At 34.8% G+C, this 22,180-nt stretch overlaps 1 protein-coding gene across 1 annotated transcript in view; it reads right to left on the bottom strand.

Annotated features, from left to right (window-relative positions):
* LOC127860825 (cAMP-specific 3',5'-cyclic phosphodiesterase 4C-like) overlaps positions 1-4,655 on the bottom strand; it is a 212,172-nt gene extending 207,517 nt beyond the window's left edge. Inside the window, exon 1 of the mRNA XM_052399117.1 lies at positions 4,525-4,655. Coding sequence (XP_052255077.1) covers positions 4,525-4,619 — 95 coding nt within the window. The 5' untranslated portion in view covers positions 4,620-4,655. The remainder of the gene's footprint in view (positions 1-4,524) is intronic.
* Positions 4,656-22,180: the final 17,525 nt, after the last annotated feature.

Genomic DNA, 22,180 nt, shown 5'->3' with positions numbered 1-22,180 from the left:
TAGAATCGGATTGTTAATTGGGGGCAATAAAGGGATTAGCGGTGGTAAGTGTTAGCGAAACAGAGCTTGAATGGCGAATTTTATTGGGAACCTATAGACCGTACATCGTTTTTTACGAATGTCGGGACAAATCGTCTCATATCGGGACGCCGGGACAAAGGGCCGAGATCGGGACGTCTGGCATGTATGCCTTGCACCTACAAACCTATCATAATACTTTGTCAGCAAGCATCTAACTCAGTATGCATAACCCATTTATGCCTAGTGGACACATCCTTCTAAATTGGATCAATTTATTTTCAAAATTAGGGATGTCTAATTTTCTAAATTAAACCCTTTCCAAGTAATTAAAAAATCCAATCAAGCTGGATAAAGTTTGTATGCTCCACACAAAGTGTCCAAGTATTATCTTTAGTTTGTCCTTTGACCTTGTTTTAGACCTTGAACTTGGATCAAGGGAACTGATTCCAAAGAACCAGTTCCGTGGTTCTTTCACGACACTTGGTATAATCATGCTGATTGCTTAACCCTTTGCATGCTGAGAAATTTGTCGTCTGCTAAAATTTCGTCTGCAGAATTTCTAAAATTCGCATGTTCTTCTATTTTTTTTCAAAGAACACTATCAGAATAGCAAACAGTTTGGATCCTGATGAGACGCCACATTCTGTGGCGTCTCATCTGGATCCAAACTGTTTGCAAAGGCCTTTAAAATTCGGTTCCCGCACTGAAAGGGTTAAAACAAGTTATAATTTTTTTTCCATGTTGGACAAAGCTATTCTTGGACAATGGTGTAAAGTAAAATTATCCTATTTTATTTGATTATTGACCTTGCTGTGTGACCGTGACTTTGGACATAGGGACCTTAAGTTATTTGAAAATCCATCCATGATGAAAAACAATGCTTCTGACAAATATGTACTGCCACTTGCAAACCTGCTGTCCTGCAGAAGAAGTGTACATATTACTGCTGTTTTTTCTTCCAAACATGCGAATAAAAACAGCAAGATGGTATCAGAAACTAAGTATCTGAGGAAACATTCTCAATATACTTGAGAAAACTGTATGTTTTAAATAGATGGTTATATTATAATTATTATTATATACAACTGCATTGAACCAATTTGTACAGTAGATCCACTTAATTAAATATGTTGTTTGAAAACGGCACAGAAATATCAATTTACTGACCCAAATTATTTTTATGCATTAACTACGCCTTGCTGAAGAAAGAAATCAAACCTTTATGATTCTAAAAGATTGCACCTGTTTTTCTCATAATAAACCATTAAATCTCATATCTTTCAACTGTACATGATGATGATGGCATTCATCAGATAGTTATTATAGGAAGGAATCATAGGGTTCACCTATAGAGTGTAGTGCAACATATCCTTCATGCCTTCCAGCCCTGGATCTACTCTCACAGAAGAGTGAAGTGTAACCTATCCCTGTAACATATCTCCCACCATTCTGCTGAAGACACATTCAGCACTAAATACATCATCCAGTCTTTTATATCACAAAGCAATTAGTATGGTATTTCTTTCAGCTGAAAGGCTTGCTTTGATCATTATGAAATATCAAATCCTTTACAAGAGAAATTGTTCAGATCTCTTTGTATGTTTATCTCAATAATGTTTTCTCAATTAAAGATAAAAACAGAATTAACCATGTCTTCACTTGATTCTCTACAGGGTCTAGCAAACAATTTAGTGAGCAATCAGTTTAATAAGTAACTTGCACGGCATTACAAAATAAGCAGAACACCAAGGTTGCTGTTCAATTGCAAAACGTTATGGCATCGCTATAGGGTCATCAGCCATGGCCTAGTACAACATGTTGCAGTGTTTTTTTATCCACACGCTTTTTGAAAAGCTTGGGGATATTGTGGTTATCTCCCCGTCTGTCCGTCCGTCTGTTCGTCCTGGCCACTATCTCCTCCTACACTATAAGCACTAAAACCTTGTAACTTACACACATGGTAGCTATAAGCATATAAGTGCGACCCTGCACTATTTGGAATTATGATCTGACCCCTGGGTCAAAAGTTATGGGAGTTGGGGTGGGGCCAGGTCAGAGATTTTCATTTATTTTTTTAGGTTATTTTACATTAACTTCTTCATTTCTACACGGATTTACTTCATTTGATACTGAACATCTCTTATGACAATACGGTCAGTCTCAACTATGCATGGCCCCATTATAAACCCTGGGGCGCCCCGCCCACATAGACCACGCCCACCCAAAATTGCCTTTTACTATAATTTCTTCATTTCTGGGGCGCCCCTGGGTAAAACATGCGGCGTGGGGATACGCGTCGGCCTCTGCCGCGCCATTTCTAGTTCAACATGATCTCATGACATCTTTGCAATTCAGTGTGTGCACAACGCTGCAGAGGCCAATGTCATATTAAAGTAGCAACGCTGTTGGGTCTTCTAGAGCTATGTGAGAACGCCGAGGAAATGCTGTTGGGATGTTATACGAAGGCTGTCCATCTGGGCAGCATATGTATGGCAATTGTACGCACTGCAGCAACTACTTGAGCATCTAGAGAAAACTGTAAATACACTGTTAAAAATGTTTTAAAGACAATAATAAAGGTCACACTAGACAGAGGTGCAAAAGCTCTTGCACAGTATTTTAAAATTGCTCAGGGGGCCGTTACTGATTGCCCCAAAATACGTAAAAAAATATGAACATTGGTATTTTATGCTATTTTATCTTATACAGCATCCTCCCAGCATTTTACATTGTCCTTATCATGTTCCAACAGGTTGGACCTCAACTAAACCCTTGATTCATGGAGCGTTCTAAAGATATTTTTTTAAGACACAAAGTACTGATTATTCCCAGGAAAAAGTATCAAGGGTCTATTAATACTAAGCCTTGGTCTTCATGCAATCAAGCTTAAATAAACAGGTTTGAATTAAAATCACATTAACAAAAGAAATAGCCAGCCTAAATTAACCTGCGTGCATGATGACCCTTGTCAACATGAATGGGCCCTACATGACCTGACTTTTTCGCAAAAGGTGTCAGCTTTTCAGTTACCAGGATACAAGTCAGGTGGAAGAAATTAAAATTGGCTTATTATTATAATGTTACTTTGTGGATAAATAGTGGCTTACAAAATAAAGTAATTGGTTGGCGCTAACCAACACCAGAAATTGATTATAAATTTTTAACAATTCTTTTAAGCATAACCATCTTTCGATACTTATTTTTATTTTACCATATCCTGGTTCATTATTGAAAAATACCTTAGTAAAAAACACTTTTGATTCACACCCATTATAACTTTCCAAGTATTGCAGAGATTTTTCAGATGACAACAACAACACACACGTGTATGACCTTTGAAGAGCTGGGTTTGTGTATCCGGCTCCCTTTCTCTTTTCAAGAAACCCTATAGTTCATTTGCACATATGTATAGTTATCCTGTTATTCGATACCTGGGCGTTAATGAACCAGATTCAGTGACAAAGTAGGCACAGGAAAATTATATTGCTGTGACGCCCTCTAAGATTGTCATGGAAAACAATATAAATTGTCATACTTTGGGAACCAGAAAGTCATCCCAAGGATTATATGTGCCAGGGGCCAAGCTTTGTCCTACATATTCATACAAGCCTCACTCTGGGTAAACTGGGCTTATATTATGTGCATACAAATGTATATGGGCTGTGAAAATGGGGTTTAATAAATGTATGTAAAGTGTTGTCCCATTTAGCCTGTGCATTCCGCACAGGCTAATCAGGGACAATACTTTCTGTTTTATGATATTTTTCGTTTAGCGAGTCTCTTCTTAGCAAAAATCATTTTTAGGCGGAAAGTGTCGTCCCTGATTAGCCTGAGTGCACAGGCTATTCTGGAACAACACTACGCACATTTATATATAAACACCCTTTTCACAGAGCACAGCTCATATGTATTCTCACTATTGTTTCTAAAACCCTTTAAGAATATTGTCTATTATACATGTATTATGTGTTGTTAACAAAACTGTTGAGGTAATAAAGTAGCAAGTGTAATGAGGAAGAAAACCTAAATAGTTTAAGTTTAGACAAGGTTTTATGATACTTCGTATTTCATGATTCAAGAATAGTAACATTGGAAATCATGATCAAAAACTGATTTTTTCATAAATAAACATGATGTACACACTGAAAAGTTTATTAAAGCAAAATGTCATGAATTGTCATGAAATTACTTCATATAATATCACCTTGTAAAACATGTATGTGAAACATATGCATAACAGTAACAAGTAATTTTTAATTTGGAAAAACAATTAACACACATTCATTAAGCCCTGTTTTCGAGAGAAAAGCTATTAATGTTCGAGAAAGTGTACTCTATTTGGAGCCTGCATGACATCCTTGACAAATAATTTGCAATCACATCAATGCAGGAAGTGTAATCTCAGTTATTAGGCAGCTTCTTGACTTAATGTGCAAAGTTTTCTTATTCAATGCCCTTTAAAGGAAAACATTAATTTTTCCATATTTTTTCAAATAGACTGACCTTCGTTTTGGATGTTGCCATGTGTTTGTCCTTCTTAGTAGTAAATGTCCATTGCAGTTAGCACCAAGATGTTGAAAAGACACTGATTGCGACATTGTATGGCAAAAAATGAATCAAGTTATGAAGCAGCAGTATTGTTTACATAAATAAATAATGTGTCAAGTGAATGCAGTTACAGCTAAGCTGATTATGTATGAACGTTTCTATGGTTGTAGGTCACATTCAATTGACCTCCCTTATGATGGCCATAAATATTTCATGCCACAACAAAACTTCAAGTTGTCACAAGGACAAATTTGTACCGGTTATGTTTAAAATAACTGCAAAAGATTTGATAAATTGGCAGAATTGAAATCTCTGTAACATCAAATTCATACAATTTAATAAGTGTGCATGTTAACAGTTTGTCGGATTAATATAAATGGTTAATTGTGCAGTTATGATCCATGCCCTTTGTGTTGATTACGCTGTTCTTGACATTATTGACATTGTTGTTAACAGTTGCAAAACAAGTAAAACCATGTTAAGATTATGGTTAGAATATAAAAAGACATATTGATGATTTGGGCAGATAGAAACTTGCTGAAATCCGTAACAGACCATTTTAGTAAAACTTGGAACAAATGTAAAATCATGAGTATATAAATTGTGTAGTTCAATCATATTTGAAAAAGTTAATTCAGTGTTTGAGTTAATTGCCCAAGACATCTGAAGGAAATACCTTTGTGAAGTATTAACTTTGTGAATATTAAAAGGTGAATGCAGTATTAATGCATGCACTTCATTTGATGGAATATAAGTGATATAGATATTGCAATTCACTATTTCCAACAAGGAATAAAGCATGATGGCCCTTAAGCGCTCACCTGTGTTCATTAGTGACATCAATCAATTGTCAAAGACTTCATCTGGTGACTTTGATTTTGAACCCACACAACCCACAGTATTTGGCCTAGACATTGTCAAAAAACATTCTGACCAATTTTCATCTATTGTAAATTCATAAATGCTGCGTCTAGAGTGTTAAAAAAAAATTTCTTAGATTTGAACTGGTGGCCTATATAGTTTAAAAACACATGTGACCCAGATTCAATATTTGATAAAAAATATGGCCTCTAAAGTGTCAACAAGCTAAAAGTTCCAGAAGCAAGACACAGAATACAAACAACAACTGTTGCTTGACATAGGGTGACCACAAATAAAATTGGATGTTTCACTGTAAAATGGCATCATTAGTCTGTTGTCATGACTATTTTATTTCCGTATAATTTGCCAATATAACCCCCAACAGTGGAAATACATGATATAACAAGATGTGTTTGTGAACCACTATGCCCCCCTCCCCCTATATTTGCCCTTTGATCTTGAAGGATGACCTAGCTTTACCTTGACCTTTCACCACTCAAAATGTGCAGCTCCATGACATACACATGCATGCCAAATATCAAGTTGCTATTTTCAATATTGCAAAAGTTATGGCCAATGTTAAAGTTTCACGCAAACACAACAAACAAACAAACCAACAAACAGACAGGACAAAAACAATATGTCCCTCAGTATACTGACTGATATTTCCAGCCATCATAGCCCAAAGAGCCATCATTTACATATTTTTTGCTTGCACTATAAAACAAAGTATTATAGTATGACGTTTAGAGACTTTTTGTTAAGTATAGTGTGATACTTCATTTCCTTTTGTTTTTTTTGGTTTTATTCAAAGTATTCACAAAAGAATGCAAATGATTTTTAGTTGTTTTTCCACGCCGTTTTAGCGTGGCAAATTGCCATGCCCCTTTTTTGTAGCGCCACGCTGCCCCTTTCAAAGCCATTTAGCGCCATGCTGCCCTTTCCAAAGGCCACCGCCCTGCCCTTTCATGAGCACCCGCTGTTTTCTGCTCTTATTGATAACATCTTAATTGCCCCTTGACCAAATTTCTAAGCTGACTAGTATCAGATTATGACCTTCGAGGCAGAACATTTGTGAATTAGTCATGCGTGAATAACCCCATGTCAGTATCAATCGATATGTTATACCACTAATCGGTCGGTAATGTGTAATCCTCCACGATAAAATTGTGGACTGTTACTTCGGAGACTTTTAATGAAAAGCTCTATGTTATCCTCGTGGCAATTGTGCATTTCATACATAATTCAGTTATATCAAAACATATATTTTTACCCATAATTACATTTAAAAACACAAAAAAAATAATTATTTATCAATATCGTCTTTAAGATAATTAATTATTGAATTAATTACTGAGATGTATACTAACTGAACAAAATGCGAATCGTGCATTAGGCAGAGATATAAGACGATTTTACGTTGCTATGCACACCTGTCGTTTACATCATTTGACATTTTGACAACATTGCGGACATACAGAATTAAATTGTGACTCGGCAAACATGGAAAATAACGTCGTAAACGATCAAATTAACAATGGAGATTATACATGCAGAAGGAATTTAAAGAAATGTCTGTGATAATCAACGATGCATAAAAATGTTTTAGATAGCAACAACATACTTATTTGTAATCTACTCAGTGGGTGTATCACGATATTTTATGGAAACGAGTGCTAGCATATTGTTAGCGATCAGTTTACTCGCAATATTAAACATCTGACAAGATTATCGTTAGAAATGGGATAAGACAAACATCAGGTTTCATTTATATGTTAGTCCAGGATCTGTGTATAATCAGATTCATATGCATATATTGCTTTATTATGTTTGTCGTGCTGTACAGTGTATTGAAACAGCATAGAACTTAAATGTACATTGCAAGGTAAATATATTAATATAAATCAAAGTAAGTAAAATACATCAATTACTATATACAATTAAATGTGCTTGTTTATAGTTTATGTTGTTCCACAATTGCCTCTGATGCGATTACATGTTTCTTCCTCATTCATGTATTCACGGAATGTTTTTGCCCTTTTTTGCCTAAACTGAGCGCAAAAATGCCATTTTTGAAAGTAATGCGCCATGCCCCTTTGCCCTCCTGGGAAAAACACTATTCTTATTAGGGCTGCACCAAATATCCGAAATATCCGAGATTCGCAGATCCAATCGAGGATTTGCGGATCGAACCATGATTGCTAAAATCGGTTTCGAATCCGGATCTTATTTGAGTTTAACCTTTCGTTTGCGTTAATTGTTTCTTTCGCCCTATTATGTTTTGTTAAATTGTATCTTTCTGTTTGAAAGGCTGACTGGTATGAAGTTAATTTGTCACAATTATCGCTACTTTTTCGACAAAAACATGGTACTACACAGTTTCGTTTTCGATGGTGCAAAATGGCGCAGAAGAAAAATTGCAATGCACATAAACAATTAAAATCCTCGGTGTGGAAGCATTTAGGGTTTTATCAGCATACTAATTCTGGCTTATAAGTGGTCGTTACAAAGTATTTTATTGATACTTATTGCAGATTGCGTGTGATGCGTTTATTGCTTGTTAAAATACAGCATTATTCATATTATATCTGACTGACATAATTGTGTTTAATATGAGATATTATTATTAATGTTTGTCGTTAAAATGCTTACACTTTTTCATGTATGTGCGATTTTGATAAATTTGCGGAATCTGGACCCGGGTATAATTATTTTTTTTTAACAACGTAAGTCAATTTTGTCATCTACTTAGTATTTGTTTTTGTTTTTGATGTTGTTATTTCTGCTTCCACTACTGCTGTTGCGGCTGCAGCTGCAGCTGCATCTACCAATGCTGCTTAAGTAGTATAAATATTAGTAGCTGTAAAGTTTATAATAATAACAAGAGTTCCGAGGTCGGAGATGACCGCATTGAAGCCGGATTTTTTATTTAAATGACAGGAAAGTACCTTTCGTGTTTTTGTCAATGCAATACTTAAATTACTGAAATATTGTTCAAAGGTCAAAATGAAATGTAAGTACTTTTCAAGGCATGAGCAAACCTTGTGTTATGTTTTGAATGCATGCATATACATGAACAACATTGAAATGAATGACCTTGAAATGACCAGTGGTCATCTAAGTGTGCTTGCAAACCTTTACGTCAAGTTTGAGATTCTAGGTCCAAGCATACCAAAGTTATAACAATTTTAACATTTTAACATTGAAGGTCACAGTGACCTTGACCTTCAAATGAATGACATTGAAATGAGCAGTGGTGATCTTCTAGTACTGGCCAACCTTTATGTCAAGTTTGAAGACTCTAGGTACAAGCATACCAAAGTTATAACATGGAATAAGAACTTTAACATTTTTACCTACCAAAGTTATAAGAACTTTAACATTTTTACATTCAAGGTCACAGTGACCTTGACCTTAGAATGAATGACCTTGAAATGACCAGTGGTCATCTAAGTGTGCTTGCAAACCTTCATGTCAAGTTTGAAGACTCTATGTCCAAGCATACCAAAGTTATAACAATTTTAACATTTTAACATTTAAGGTCACAGTGACCTTGACCTTCAAATGAATGACATTGAAATGACCAGTGGTCATCTTCTAGTACTGGCCAATCTTTATTTCAAATTTGAAGACTCTAGGTACAAGCATACCAAAGTTATAACATGAAATAAGAACTTTAACATTTTTACATTCAAGGTCACAGTGACCTTGACCTTCAAATGAATGACCTTGAAATGTCCAGTGGTTACTTACTAGTTCTGGCCAACCTTCATGTCAAGTTTCAAGACTCTAGGTCCAAGCATACCAAAGTTATAACAACTTTAACATTTTTACATTCAAGGTCACAGTGACCTTGACCTTCAAATGAATGACCTTGAAATGTCCAGTGGTTACTTACTAGTTCTGGCCAACCTTCATGTCAAGTTTCAAGACTCTAGGTCCAAGCATACCAAAGTTATAACAACTTTAACATTTTTATATTGAAGGTCACAGTGACCTTCACCTTCAAATGAATGACCTTGAAATGACCAGTGGTCATCTGTTAATCCTGGCCAACCTTCATGTCAAGTTTGAAGACTCTAGGTCCAAGCATACCAAAGTTATACCATGAAATAAGAACTTTAACATTTTTACATTCAAGGTCACAGTGACCTTGACCTTCAAATGAATGACCTTGAAATGACCAGTGGTTACTAACTAGTTATGGCCAACCTTCATATCAAGTTTCAAGACTCTAGGTCCAAGCATACCAAAGTTATAAGAACTTTAACATTTTTTATATTGAAGGTCACAGTGACCTTGACCTTCAAATGAATGACCTTGAAATGACCAGTGGTCATCTGTTAATCCTGGCCAACCTTCATGTCAAGTTTGAAGACTCTAGGTCCAAGCATACCAAAGTTATACTATGAAATAAGAACTTTAACATTTTCGAGCACGCCGCCACCCCGCCCGCCCGCCCGCCCCCCCCGCCCGCCCGACAACATCAATCTATAAGCCGAGATTTTTTCGAAAAAAATCCGGCTAATAAAAGTTAATTACTTTAATACATATATACGTTCTGGTGTTTCAAAACTTAATTTTGGTTATAACAATATAAATATAATTTATTTTGCGTATTTTTACTTTCAAATAAGAATTCAAACTGATATTCGATATCCAAGCCGTTGGATTCGAATTCGGATCCGATTGAAATTTTGAATTCGGTGCAGCACTAATTCTTATTACATTATACATATCAGGCATTAGCCAATCCAATTATCAGCTGAAAAATGAGAGGAGAGTTGAAGGGCTTGTTAATTTATTTTTTTTTAACTCAACTGACCAGACCAGTGCTTTTTCAGTTTAAGAAATAAAACTCAAATGAAAAAAACTTCTGCTATACCAACCCAAAGTGTTAAAAGTTGACTTTAAAAGAACAAAACAATACATGTATGCACAAAAAAGGGCACTTTCTTTTAGACACTTTCAATTACGTCATGGACATGGCAAAACATTCTGCTGCACAAAATATTGCTCTGTTTGTGGAATTTAGTTTCTAATTTATTCTAATTGATTTTAATACAGTATTTATGCAGTGAAACAAAGTTAAAAAGGTCTTTATGTGACAAATTTAATTTGGGTATGTTTGAATCAATCATGCAATTAGATTGTTACAATCTTAGTTGATATATTTTTTCATGATTGACAGAGTAGCCAAGATTTACAAACACCATTTGTCAATCACGCAAACGATGTAATAAAAGGTCCTGGTTTCTTTTAATCAGATATAATGTTTTTATTGTGTAAAAAAATGCAGGGCAAGCATATTTAACTGACGGGCAGGTGGGTTATGAGACCTTGACTTGCCCCACAGGCCCTGAGTGGCACATGCAGATAAATAAAAGCGTGCCTAAAGGGTTGAATCTTAACCCATAAAATCACCACCAGAGAAATACAAACAATTATTTATGCATTTCGTTAAAAATAAAATCAATGCAAAATAATCTTACAGCACAATTTAAAAAACTAAAAATATTACAAATTCATAGGTAATAGCTTAACATTACCATCACACCAATTCACATACATCATATTAAATAAATGTATAATTTAACAGTGTGATCAAATTTCATAATAAAAGTATGAATGCATACATAATGTATCATGTACAATGTATACTGATTCTGCAATAGTCATGTCATGTTTTGTTTAATAAATATTTATATCATTGCTTGTTTATCTTTCTGCATAGTGCGTCAACCACAACTGTGCCAAATACTGGCTGGCAAATGCATTGCAGTGTTTGCGTCATAATTACCCCCCTTTTGTACATGAAAAATGATATATGTGCACCAGTAACAGTTTTGCTATTTTGACAGAGAGAATCATAAGCTTTATGTTGGTGAAGTCATAATTTATGAAAAAGGACTTGTTCACAGTTTCTCAAAAATGACAACAACAAAAGATGTAAACAAGAATTAAAACATAATGTATTCATTATATTAAAAATAAATACAGGGAATAAGATTGTTTTTTAAATATTGTTTTATTAACAATAATCATCATTTGAAATTGAAAACATAATACCCCATTTGAAATGCTTTTATTTGATCATTTAAAAAATACACAACTTACATAAAAGTTTCATATAATTAGTAATATATGAATCCAATAAAGAAAGCCAACATTGTCTGGTGGTAGCATTAAAGTTTTTGCTTCTAAAAGTCTCATGTTCAAATATCAGTCCAACGATAGTTTTGTATTCAAGTTTTTCTGCAATGTCATTCTAGGACCTTAACTTTATTGAAAATGATATGAAAAACTTAAGTGAGGATTGACTTTTAACATCATTCATTGAGATTCAGATGCTTAACATTAATGCTTTTTCCAAAAATTGTCCTGACTTAAATATCTCTTAAGATGAGTTTTAACAAAAACTGGAACCATATCTCCATCTTAGTTAAATAAAATAACTTTGATTTACTTATTTTAAGAAGCATAAATTATGTTCAAGAAACCTTTATATTGCACCAAACCATCTTGAGTTGAGCATTCCCAAATCATGCAACATGAATGCCTCTGTGATTGCTGCATACACATTAATTAATGGCCAATCTATCCAAACAACATCATATAAATGTGAAAGTTATGTTCTCTCATAGTATAAAACAAGAGGGCCATGGGCCCTAAGGCGCTCACCTGAGACCCAAAGGAACTAAACTATTCTAGGAAGGTGGAGTTCAAAATAATTAAAGTACTTCATGAAACATAAATATCATCATAAGGTTCACAAGAAGAAATTCGCTCGCCCCTGGAAATCATGCTCTTCAGAGCACCGGAGCTATTTTCAAAGTAAATCAAGATATTATAGGAACATATGTTCTCAACATGTCTCATTAAGATTGAACTAAAATGTGACTTAAAGAGAGTTCACAATGGTTCACTATAGCAATAAAAAGAAATCTGCCACCCACCTCAGGGCCTTGCTTTTAAACAAACTGGAACTATTTTCAGACTCACCTTGCAAAGATATTTCCAATTAAAACAACAATCAACCCTATTTAAAACACAAATCTTGGATAATCACACCAAAACTACCGACCTGACATCAATAAACTGTGTGCCATTACTGCCATAACAATTTGTGTTCCACTCTTATCAGTCTGAAGGTCTTTGATGTGAGTTCCCAGCTGGGGCCCTTTTCTAGGGACTAAGGGCTTTTAAGTTGCAAGCCTGTTACATCACATTAACAATGCAGACACAGTCAATAGAGAATTAATTAGTTGCTGATAAGCAGGTGGATGAATGGGATCAATGAAGAAATAAGAGTGCATTCCTGACAAGCCATGCATTCATGATTGGAGGTCAAACAGAATTCAAGTTATATACAATTGTTTCTCCCCTTAGTAATTTTCTGTGAAATCAATATAAATACTTAAAATTTTGAGAATATTTAATAAAGGGTTTTCAGATGGCAAAAATATGTTTGTTGCACTTCATCCCCAACCAATCATAAACATAAATAATCCTCTTCAGAAAGGAACAAAAATAAATATAAAAAAAAATGGCAATTTAACTGTATATCTTATCAGCAGAATTAATATTCAGATGACTGCATGGAGATCATGAATATCATAATATGCATAAATTTCATTCAACATGTACATTGTTAATTTCATAGTAAAGTGTAAACAAGGTTACACTATAAAGCCATTTAAAGCCATGTTTTTCAACAGACCGCAACCATTAAGGATGGAACTCCGCCTAGATATCATAACAAGATATCCATAAAACCAATGTTTTGACCAAGTTTCATGATGATTGGATAAAAAATTTGACTTCTAGAGTGTTCACAAACTTTTTTTACTATACAAATATTAGGAAAAAGACCCCCCCTCTGGCCGCCATGTTTTTTTTACTGATCCGAACCATTTTTGAACTCAACTGTCATAGCAAGGAAACAAATGTTCTGACCCAATTTCATAAAGATTGGGAAAACAATGTGTCTTATAGACTGTTCACATGTTTTCACTATATACATATAGAGAAAACTGCCCCACCCCCTGGTGGCCATGTTTTCAAATGTTCACGACTATTTTCAAACTCGTCCGAGGTATCCACATAACCAATGTTTTGACCAAATTTCATGATGATTAGGCAAAAAATGTGACTTCTAGATGTTCACAAGTTTTTTACTATCTAAATATAAGGAAAAAGACCCCCCCCCCTGGCAGCCATGTTTTTTTACCGATCTGAACCATTTTAAAACTCAACCGTTGTATGCAGGAAACATAAATGTTCTGACCAAATTTCATGAAGATTGGACCAAAAATGTGACTTCTAGAGAGTTCAAATGTTTTCACTATATACATATAGAGAAAACTGCCTCGCCCCCTGGTGGCCATGTTTTTTCACCGATCTGGACCATTTTCAAACTCATCCGAGATATCAAAAAAACCCAATGTTTTGACCAAGTTTCATGATGATTGGGCAAAAATTGTGACTTCTAGAGTGTTCACAAGGTTTCTATATAGCCATGTAAGGAATACTGCCCCGCCCCCTGGGGGCCAATGTTTTTCAACGGACCGGAACAATTTTTGAACTCAACCAACATATCATTAAGACAAACATTTTGTCAAAATTTACATGAAGATTGGGCATCAAATGTGACTTCTACAGTGTTCACAAGGTTTTTCTATCTTTGTACCTAGTGACCTAGTTTTTGACCCAGCATGACCCAGTTTCGAACTCAGTCCAGGTATCATTGGGACAAATGTTCTGACCAAGTTTCATGAAGATCGGATAAGAAATGTGGCCTCTTGAGAGTTCACAAGGTAAAATGTTGACGACGCACGACTGACGGATGACGGACAAAAGGCGATCCCAAAAGCTCACCATAAGCATGTTGTGCTCAATTGAGCTAAAAATGTGGTCTCTAGGAAACCAAATATACAATTTACTGAATGCTTGGTATTTTCCTGAGGAAAATCAGTAAACAAATGCTTCTGTCTCTAACTTCATACAATCTTGCCAGTTAATCCTCACATTTAATGGGTAGTTTATGTGTCAAGCTAACACATTGAATCATACAGCATTCATATAGCTACCCATTAGCTACTTGCAGGCACATTTATTCAAGGTTAACTATGGAAACAATTGCAACTTTGAAGGTTAATTTTACAATTTCTTTTTCCCTGCACGAAGAGAATATCACATTTCATGTAGATTTGTTTTTTTAATAAACAGATTTTACTTTTGAAAAAGAAAGAGCTTCACTGTGAATATTTCTGATATACAACAGTCCAATTGTAAGCATGTCTTTTTGAGAAATATACTACTGTACGGAATTTAAAAAAAAAAGATTTAACATAAAAGATCTGTTGATAGAGTATATATTATAAATCAAAATCTTTATCAAAACCAGACTAATTGGGGTGAACTTGTGCAGTTGACTAAACCTGATTACAATCAGTCTGCAATACAACTATATCCCCCCCCCTTCAAAGATTTGTATGACCCACAGGTGTTGGGTGAGTGGCTAAGTCACTTTAACACTATCAATTTGTCATAAAATAACATTTATTATTATTTTGAAAAAAAAAAATTTTTTTTTTTCAAAGTGATAAAAAATGTTATTTTATGACAAATTGATAGTGATAAAGTGACTTGGCCACGCGCCCAACACCAGTGGTTTGACCTTGAGCTGTTAAACTTGGTTATTAGTAGACCAGAATAAAGGGCTCATGACTTCTATCTTATGAATTCTATCACTCATTTCACAAAAATCCTTTTTAGGGTATAGAAAATTTTAAGTAGACACTAAAACAATAAAGGCTATACTATTGACCTTAAAGTGCGACTTAGAACTTGAGCAAGCCTGACTGACTTATGCCTATGGCACAATGTATCTAAGACGTTTTGAATTGCAGCTAATTTCATGAATCAAAGGGCAATCATTTTGATCAGCCATAAAAATTTAGTTTGATGTTAATCTTTCAGTGGGTGTAGAAGATAGACTGTGAAGGTAGAGGCTCAAACATTGACCTTGGTCTATGACCTTTACCTGAAGCCAGCTAGAATGGCTCATTCCTTCTGCACATCCTCTCCATGCCCTTGTCATTTGAGTTTCATGAAATTATCCATCAAATAGTATAGGAAATGCGTGGCTCACACAAAAGTATTACAGACATACTGAGGCAAGGATGGATGGAGCAAAGGCATTCCTAGAATAATAATCCCCTACCTGTTTTTTGGCAGAGAATTTTAAAAAATTATCTGATGACCCACTTCAGCATCTGCAAACATTGTGCATTAACAGTATAAATTATACATTCCTAATTTGACCTCTCATTTTATTTTATTTGCTCATTAGTTATATTTATCTAGTATTTCTACATGACGATGTTTTTTTAAAATTGTCCTATGCCATATTTATCAAGAGGGCCTGAGACCCTAAGGCGCTCTAAAATGTTCTGATCAGATTCTATTCACTAAGTTTCACAATAGACTACCGTAAATTTGCGGCCATAAGTCGACCTAAAAACGCTCCCAAAATTGACTTTAAAAGTCAACTCGACTTATGGATGAGGTACTAAATAAAAATTTAAAAAAAAACATATTTCTGTGCCGTTTTTTTTAAAGTAATATATCTCCGAAGCGGAGGAATGATGACTGTTTACGGTAAGGCTGACTCGTCTTTTACTTAAATGTCCGCCGATAACAAAATACTGCATGTTTACATTGGTTTTTAATTCATTAATCTTCGTAATAAGTCCAAATAAAAACATGTAAAAATAACTTCGAAAATATTAAACATTTGTGACGTACGGTAAAGTGGCGAAATTTATACATAGCAATTTGTCTATTGATACATCGTCCGTTGTCTGCTAAGAACAATAGAAAATCGACTGCTGACACTTGTACCCATTTAAAGTTAATCCGTGTAAATACAAACTGTCAACAGGTGCAGGTGTCTTTATGCCACCAATTATCGCTTCTCGGCCTTTGACTAATATCAAAGTGTAAACTGTAGTGTTGGCATCCTTTTGATCATTTGTCTTTATTGCGTCACGCCTAAAATAGTTATCCGTTAATGATATGCGCAACGGTTCTGCTACAAACTACTTCTGACCAATCAAAAATAATTACTCTATCGTTGGATACGCCTTTAACCAATCGCTATTGTTCAACTTCACATGGTATATTTTTTTATTGGATGAAGGTGTAGTTTCGTTGATTTATTTACAAGTGTCCCACAATTTATGCATAATCGTTTCGTAAATAAATAGATCTTATCTGAGTGAAGATTTCATTCATTGTTTGATTATAATAATATTACGCATTCACCCTGGATTATTAAAAAGTGTAATTGGACATATTAAATACACAATTACTTTCGATTAGCTGCTTAGTATTATTAGATAAGACGTTTTTCCAGAATGCAGAAAATATTCCTCGGGTATCTCGTGATTTTCGAATATGTATATAACAGTCGAATAGCGAGCCATGTGAGTGTTGGTAAATTCACGTGTTTCATGCATAATGGCGAAAGCGTTTTTGATTATTTGAGAGCAAGTTACAATTATTTTGACCATATAATGAATTTCTGCGTTCAAGATTTTAACGAATTTTCACATCAATAGCACTAACATTTGAATACAAAAATATCTGCTCATAAAATAAACGCTGAAAGTTATTACGTTAAATGGGAAACTAATTTTGATTTGTGAAATATATATTAAGTTCGAAATAATCAATGATATGTTATTATGATTTTGAACAATAAAATATATTTTTCGTGATAATAAATAATTGAAACGTTGAATGTTTCGTTTTAAATATATTCTTATTATTAATATCCCAAAAAATGTCAACTGCCAGTGCAAAAGCCCTCAGAACCATGACTAAAACGTCACTTAAACATGTCTGAGATATTGAGGAAATTTACCCCCCGACTTATGGCAGAGTCAAGGCAAAAAACCAAGTTTTTTTAGCCACATTATACCCCTCAACTTATGGCCGAGGTTACAGACTTATGGCCGCGAATGTACGGTAATTAATTAATTGCATAACACCTGGTAGCCATGTTTTTGAACGAACCAAAATGGAATCTACTTTTATAAATCAGCTTAGATAATATTACAACATAATTGTTTAATGTTCTGAGCAACATTCACAATAAATGGATAAAAAATGCGACTTCTAGAATGTTCAAAGGATTTTATGATAAGCATTATACCGGTAGAGCAAAATGCCCAGGCCTTATTGTGGCCATTTTTTTCTATGAATAGGAATCATATCTCACAGAAGAAAAATAATTAGAACACTTGTAATTCCAAATTTTCACCAGTTTTAAGCAATAAAGGTGACCTGTCACATGTTGACAAGGCAAAGGTTAGCAATGGACATCAGAGGACGCATGATATATGACAGACAATCAACAACTGGACAAAAGGCACTCACAAAAGCTCACCATGAGCAGGTTTATGCTCAGATGTGCTAAAAATTTGGGACAGAGAAAACAACTCATCATAATTACTGTCACATAATCTGTGGTCATGAATGCCCTTGAGCCAGCAATGCAATCACAGTTATTTATATATATTTACTATTACGAAGTGCAAATACCAGTACCTGACGATTCCCTTCTAGCATAATCATGGGAAAACTGCCACATACAATGTATTTTAATTTTGTCATTATCAATCTCCACACAAGTAATTCTTCTTCTTCTGAGACCGCACTCCTTCTTAAAAGAACTTTTTTTCCCAACTTAATTTGTACTTTCAGTACTGGTTCTTCCCAGAAAACAGCCTGGAGAGCATCTTAATAAGCCTTCAGCATTTTTAAGGAAAAAAATCAAACTATAAGCCCCTAATTATGACATTGAAGCACTCTTTGCACGCATAAAACATGAGCCTTTAAAAAAATATGTGAGCGTTATCATACTCATTCTTGCTTTAAAACAAAGGCGCCTTTTGGGAGTGCCATGAGATGAGTTGATATAATTTATATGTCTCCAGCAGAGTTAGAAATGCACAGAAATACATGAAAGCAGGTGGAAAATTCAATCAATTTCCTATAGGCACCAAAATATATAGAGACAGGTTACTGCCTTTTCATTGTGTAATATGTCAGGTGAGGCTTGGAATAAAAACAGGCAAGGCTCATGTCCAGCTGTTGTTTTATTTGTTTTGCATCTGAATTATTACAAAATAGGACAGTATCCTGTATTTCTGTTGATCATAGATTACAATTGTTATGATATTTTTTTTATCCTGCCTCTGTTGCAAACAGTGACCAAATAAAGCAGTGACCGAATTAACTAGTTCATTATGGCAGTAGGTCAAGTGACCTGGATCTACAGTCAGTATGCATTCCTATCCGCTGATTAACATGTTTTAATATTTGACTTTGAAATTTATTTAGACGAATCACAATGCTTATGTATATATTTTGTTTCTTCTTTAATTATATTATAAAACCAGCTTTTGGTATTTTTTATTTTTATTCACTTAACAAGGGCTGTTTGTAAAGCATGCATGCCCCCCATACCGGCTCTCAGTTGTAGTGACAGCCATTGTGTGAATATGTTTTTTGTCACAGTGACCTTGACCTTTGACCTAGTGACCTGAAAATCAATAGGGGTCATCTGTGAGTCATGATCAATCTACCTATCAAGTTTCATGATCGCCTAAGCGTTCTTGAGTTATCATCCGGAAACCATTTTACTATTTCGGGTCACCGTGACCTTGACCTTTGACCTAGTGACCTGAAAATCGATAAGGGTCATCTGCCAGTCATGATCAATGTGCCTATGAAGTTTCATGATCCTAGCCATAAGCGTTCTTGAGTTATCATCCGGAAACCATTTTACTATTTCGGGTCACCATGACCTTGACCTTTGACCTAGTGACCTGAAAATCAATAGGGGCATCTGCGAGTCATGATCAATGTACCTATGAAGTTTCATGATCCTAGGCATAAGCGTTCTTGAGTTATCATCCGGAAACCATTTTACTATTTCGGGTCACCGTGACCTTGACCTTTGACCTAGTGACCTGAAAATCAATAGGTGTCATCTGCAAGTCATGATCAATCTACCTATCAAGTTTCATGATCCTAGGCATAAGCGTTCTTGAGTTATCATCTGAAAACTATTTTACTATTTCGAGTCACCGTGACCTTGACCTAGTGACCTGAAAATCAATAGGGGTCATCTGCGAGTCATGATCAATCTACCTATCAAGTTTCATGATCCTAGGCCTAAGCATTCTTGAGTTATCATCCGGAAACCATTTTACTATTTCGGGTCACCGTGACCTTGACCTTTGACCTAGTGACCTCATAATCAATAGGGGTCATCTGCGAGTCATGATCAATGTACCTATGAAGTTTCATGATCCTAGGCCCAAGCGTTCTTGAGTTATCATCCGGGAACCACCTGGTGGACGGACGGACCGACCGACAGACCGACATGTGCAAAGCAATATACCCCCTCTTCTTCGAAGGGGGGCATAATTACGCAATTTATCATGTATCTCATCATTTCTGAGACGAAACATACTATTGTTAGCAAGACTCTAAATTTAAGGGACATCAATTTGAATCTGTTGTTTTTTTTTCCATGCAGTAAAATATGTAATATTTTAAAAGCATTGAACGAATCAAAAACGTATTTCAGATTGTGTTTTTGTGATGCATAATTATTAACTTGGATAGGAATAAAATAATTCGCTCCAACAGGATTACGATTTCGATTTCGTAAATTGTGTTTTGGGTCAGAGTGGTTTAAGCAATTGCTACAAACGCTATAAAATAAATAGTGTGGTTTAAAATATGTTTCGATAAAGGGATGGAAATACAGAAAATTGAACTCGTTTAAGGGATGGAAGAACAGAAAATAGAAGTGCATATTGTTAACGTTGTAACTTTATTGTGATACTTGCATTGGATTAACGTTGTCATTGAGGTAATAAAATTGAGGTTTTCTGTTGCTTTTGCATTTTGTTTTCATTTTCGAACAAAACAAATATCACATTCTTGGTTCGTTTGTTATTTCTTTTTATATTTTCAATAGGAAACAGGGCTCAACATTAACGGTTGTCCGATTGCCTCTGGCAAGTAAAAGTTGGGTCCAGTCAAGTTATTTTATAATCTAGTTGTCCGCCCGGGCAAGCGCAAAAAAGAACAAAGAAAAACGTGTGTTTCTGTGGTTTAATAGTACAAATAATCACAAACGATTTGCCTAATGCACGAATTTACCTCAGCGATTGTTGTTTGCGGAAGTCCGAACTAACTTAAAGCATGGTGGGCTTGCATTTCCAAACTTATTTTTAGAAACACCGTAAATGGCTTGGGATTCCAAACATCGGCTTTCAAATGTTATTGTGTTTATCTTTTTTATTACTATTCAGTTACAAATAACATCGTTGGTTTTTTCAGTCACGAAGAAAATGACTAAAATTATAACTTTATAAAAAAAAAACAAATAGCTCTGGTATATACATATTTCATATTTTGCGACAAACATTTTCAACAATCTTTTACTTTACGTCAATTGACATTTTTGTTACTGTTCACATGTTCAATGTTGTTCACAGTACTGTAAGCAGACAAGAAATGTCTAGTTTATTTAGCTTCGGCTTTACAAGTAACTTTAAGTCTGCAAAATCCAATGAAAAATGCACAGAAAAATCATCTGAAAGTGCCAAAAAGTTTGAATTGAAACGAAAGCGCAACTTTTTACCATAATGGAAAAGTGAGTTTGAATGGTTGAGATATGATGAATCGTTAGGAGCAATGTTTAATAATCAAATAGTGGCACAAATCTACATTTAGACTTTAATTAGACTTTAATTACTGTAATAATTTTGTTAAATGTGCAAAAATAAAAAAAAGGTTTTGTGGTGTATCATTTTGATCTTTATTAAAACATATGAGGTTTACAGTTAATGGTTTACAGTTAATGTGATATTTCATGTTTGGGCAAGTGGCTTTACGTTCAGGGCAAGTAAATTTTCTAAGTACTTGCCCAGCAGGGCAAGTTGGTTTTTAGGTTAATGTTGAGCCCTGGGAAAGTATTAAAAGGAACAGTTTAGTGTGGAAAATTTTTCTATGTGACACAAAAGGTAGTAATTTGGTTGTCAAGAAAGTTGTGTACATGTAGGAGGCCCGACCAGAATTTATTGTGTTATGTCAATTAATCATTTGTTTTTTTTATCAAATGTGTTAACGGCATAATTTAAAATGATCAAAGCCGGATAAAACGAATAAATAACTGTTGCAGAGATGGAGAAAGTTCATCCGCTTTGGCCCGAAAAAGGAAAATAGGGCTCGCTAAAGCTCGCCCTAATTTCTTTTTCTAAGCGTCACCGGATAAACTGTCTTGGTACCAGCCACGTATTAGCGTGAATGAATATGTTGTATGCCATTTGAAGTGTTGGTTATAATGTTGTGAGCGCTTGAGCTTATAACTATTGGTAAAAAAAGCTTGTTGCTTTATTTGTCTGAAATATATTCCATTTTGGTATTAAATTGTTTGTTTTGTTGAATCCAAGTCTATTTTCCCAAAAATAATGACTAAACCGTTGATCCCTAGTAAAATGACCTACATCCAAACATTGACCTAGTATAAAACATTGTATCAGGCCCTTTTATAACAGGCAGATATCAATGGAGTGGTTTGATAATTAAGTTTTTGTCTTGAGATTTATGCATCAAATGCATGGAAACGTGCTAAAAAAAAAATTAAAAAAAACACACCCTT

Source organism: Dreissena polymorpha, chromosome 15 (genome assembly GCF_020536995.1).
Source record: "Dreissena polymorpha isolate Duluth1 chromosome 15, UMN_Dpol_1.0, whole genome shotgun sequence".
Taxonomy (NCBI): Eukaryota; Metazoa; Mollusca; class Bivalvia; order Myida; family Dreissenidae; genus Dreissena; species Dreissena polymorpha.
The sequence above is the reverse complement of the archived record's forward strand: the minus strand, read 5'-3'. Positions and strand labels throughout refer to the sequence as shown.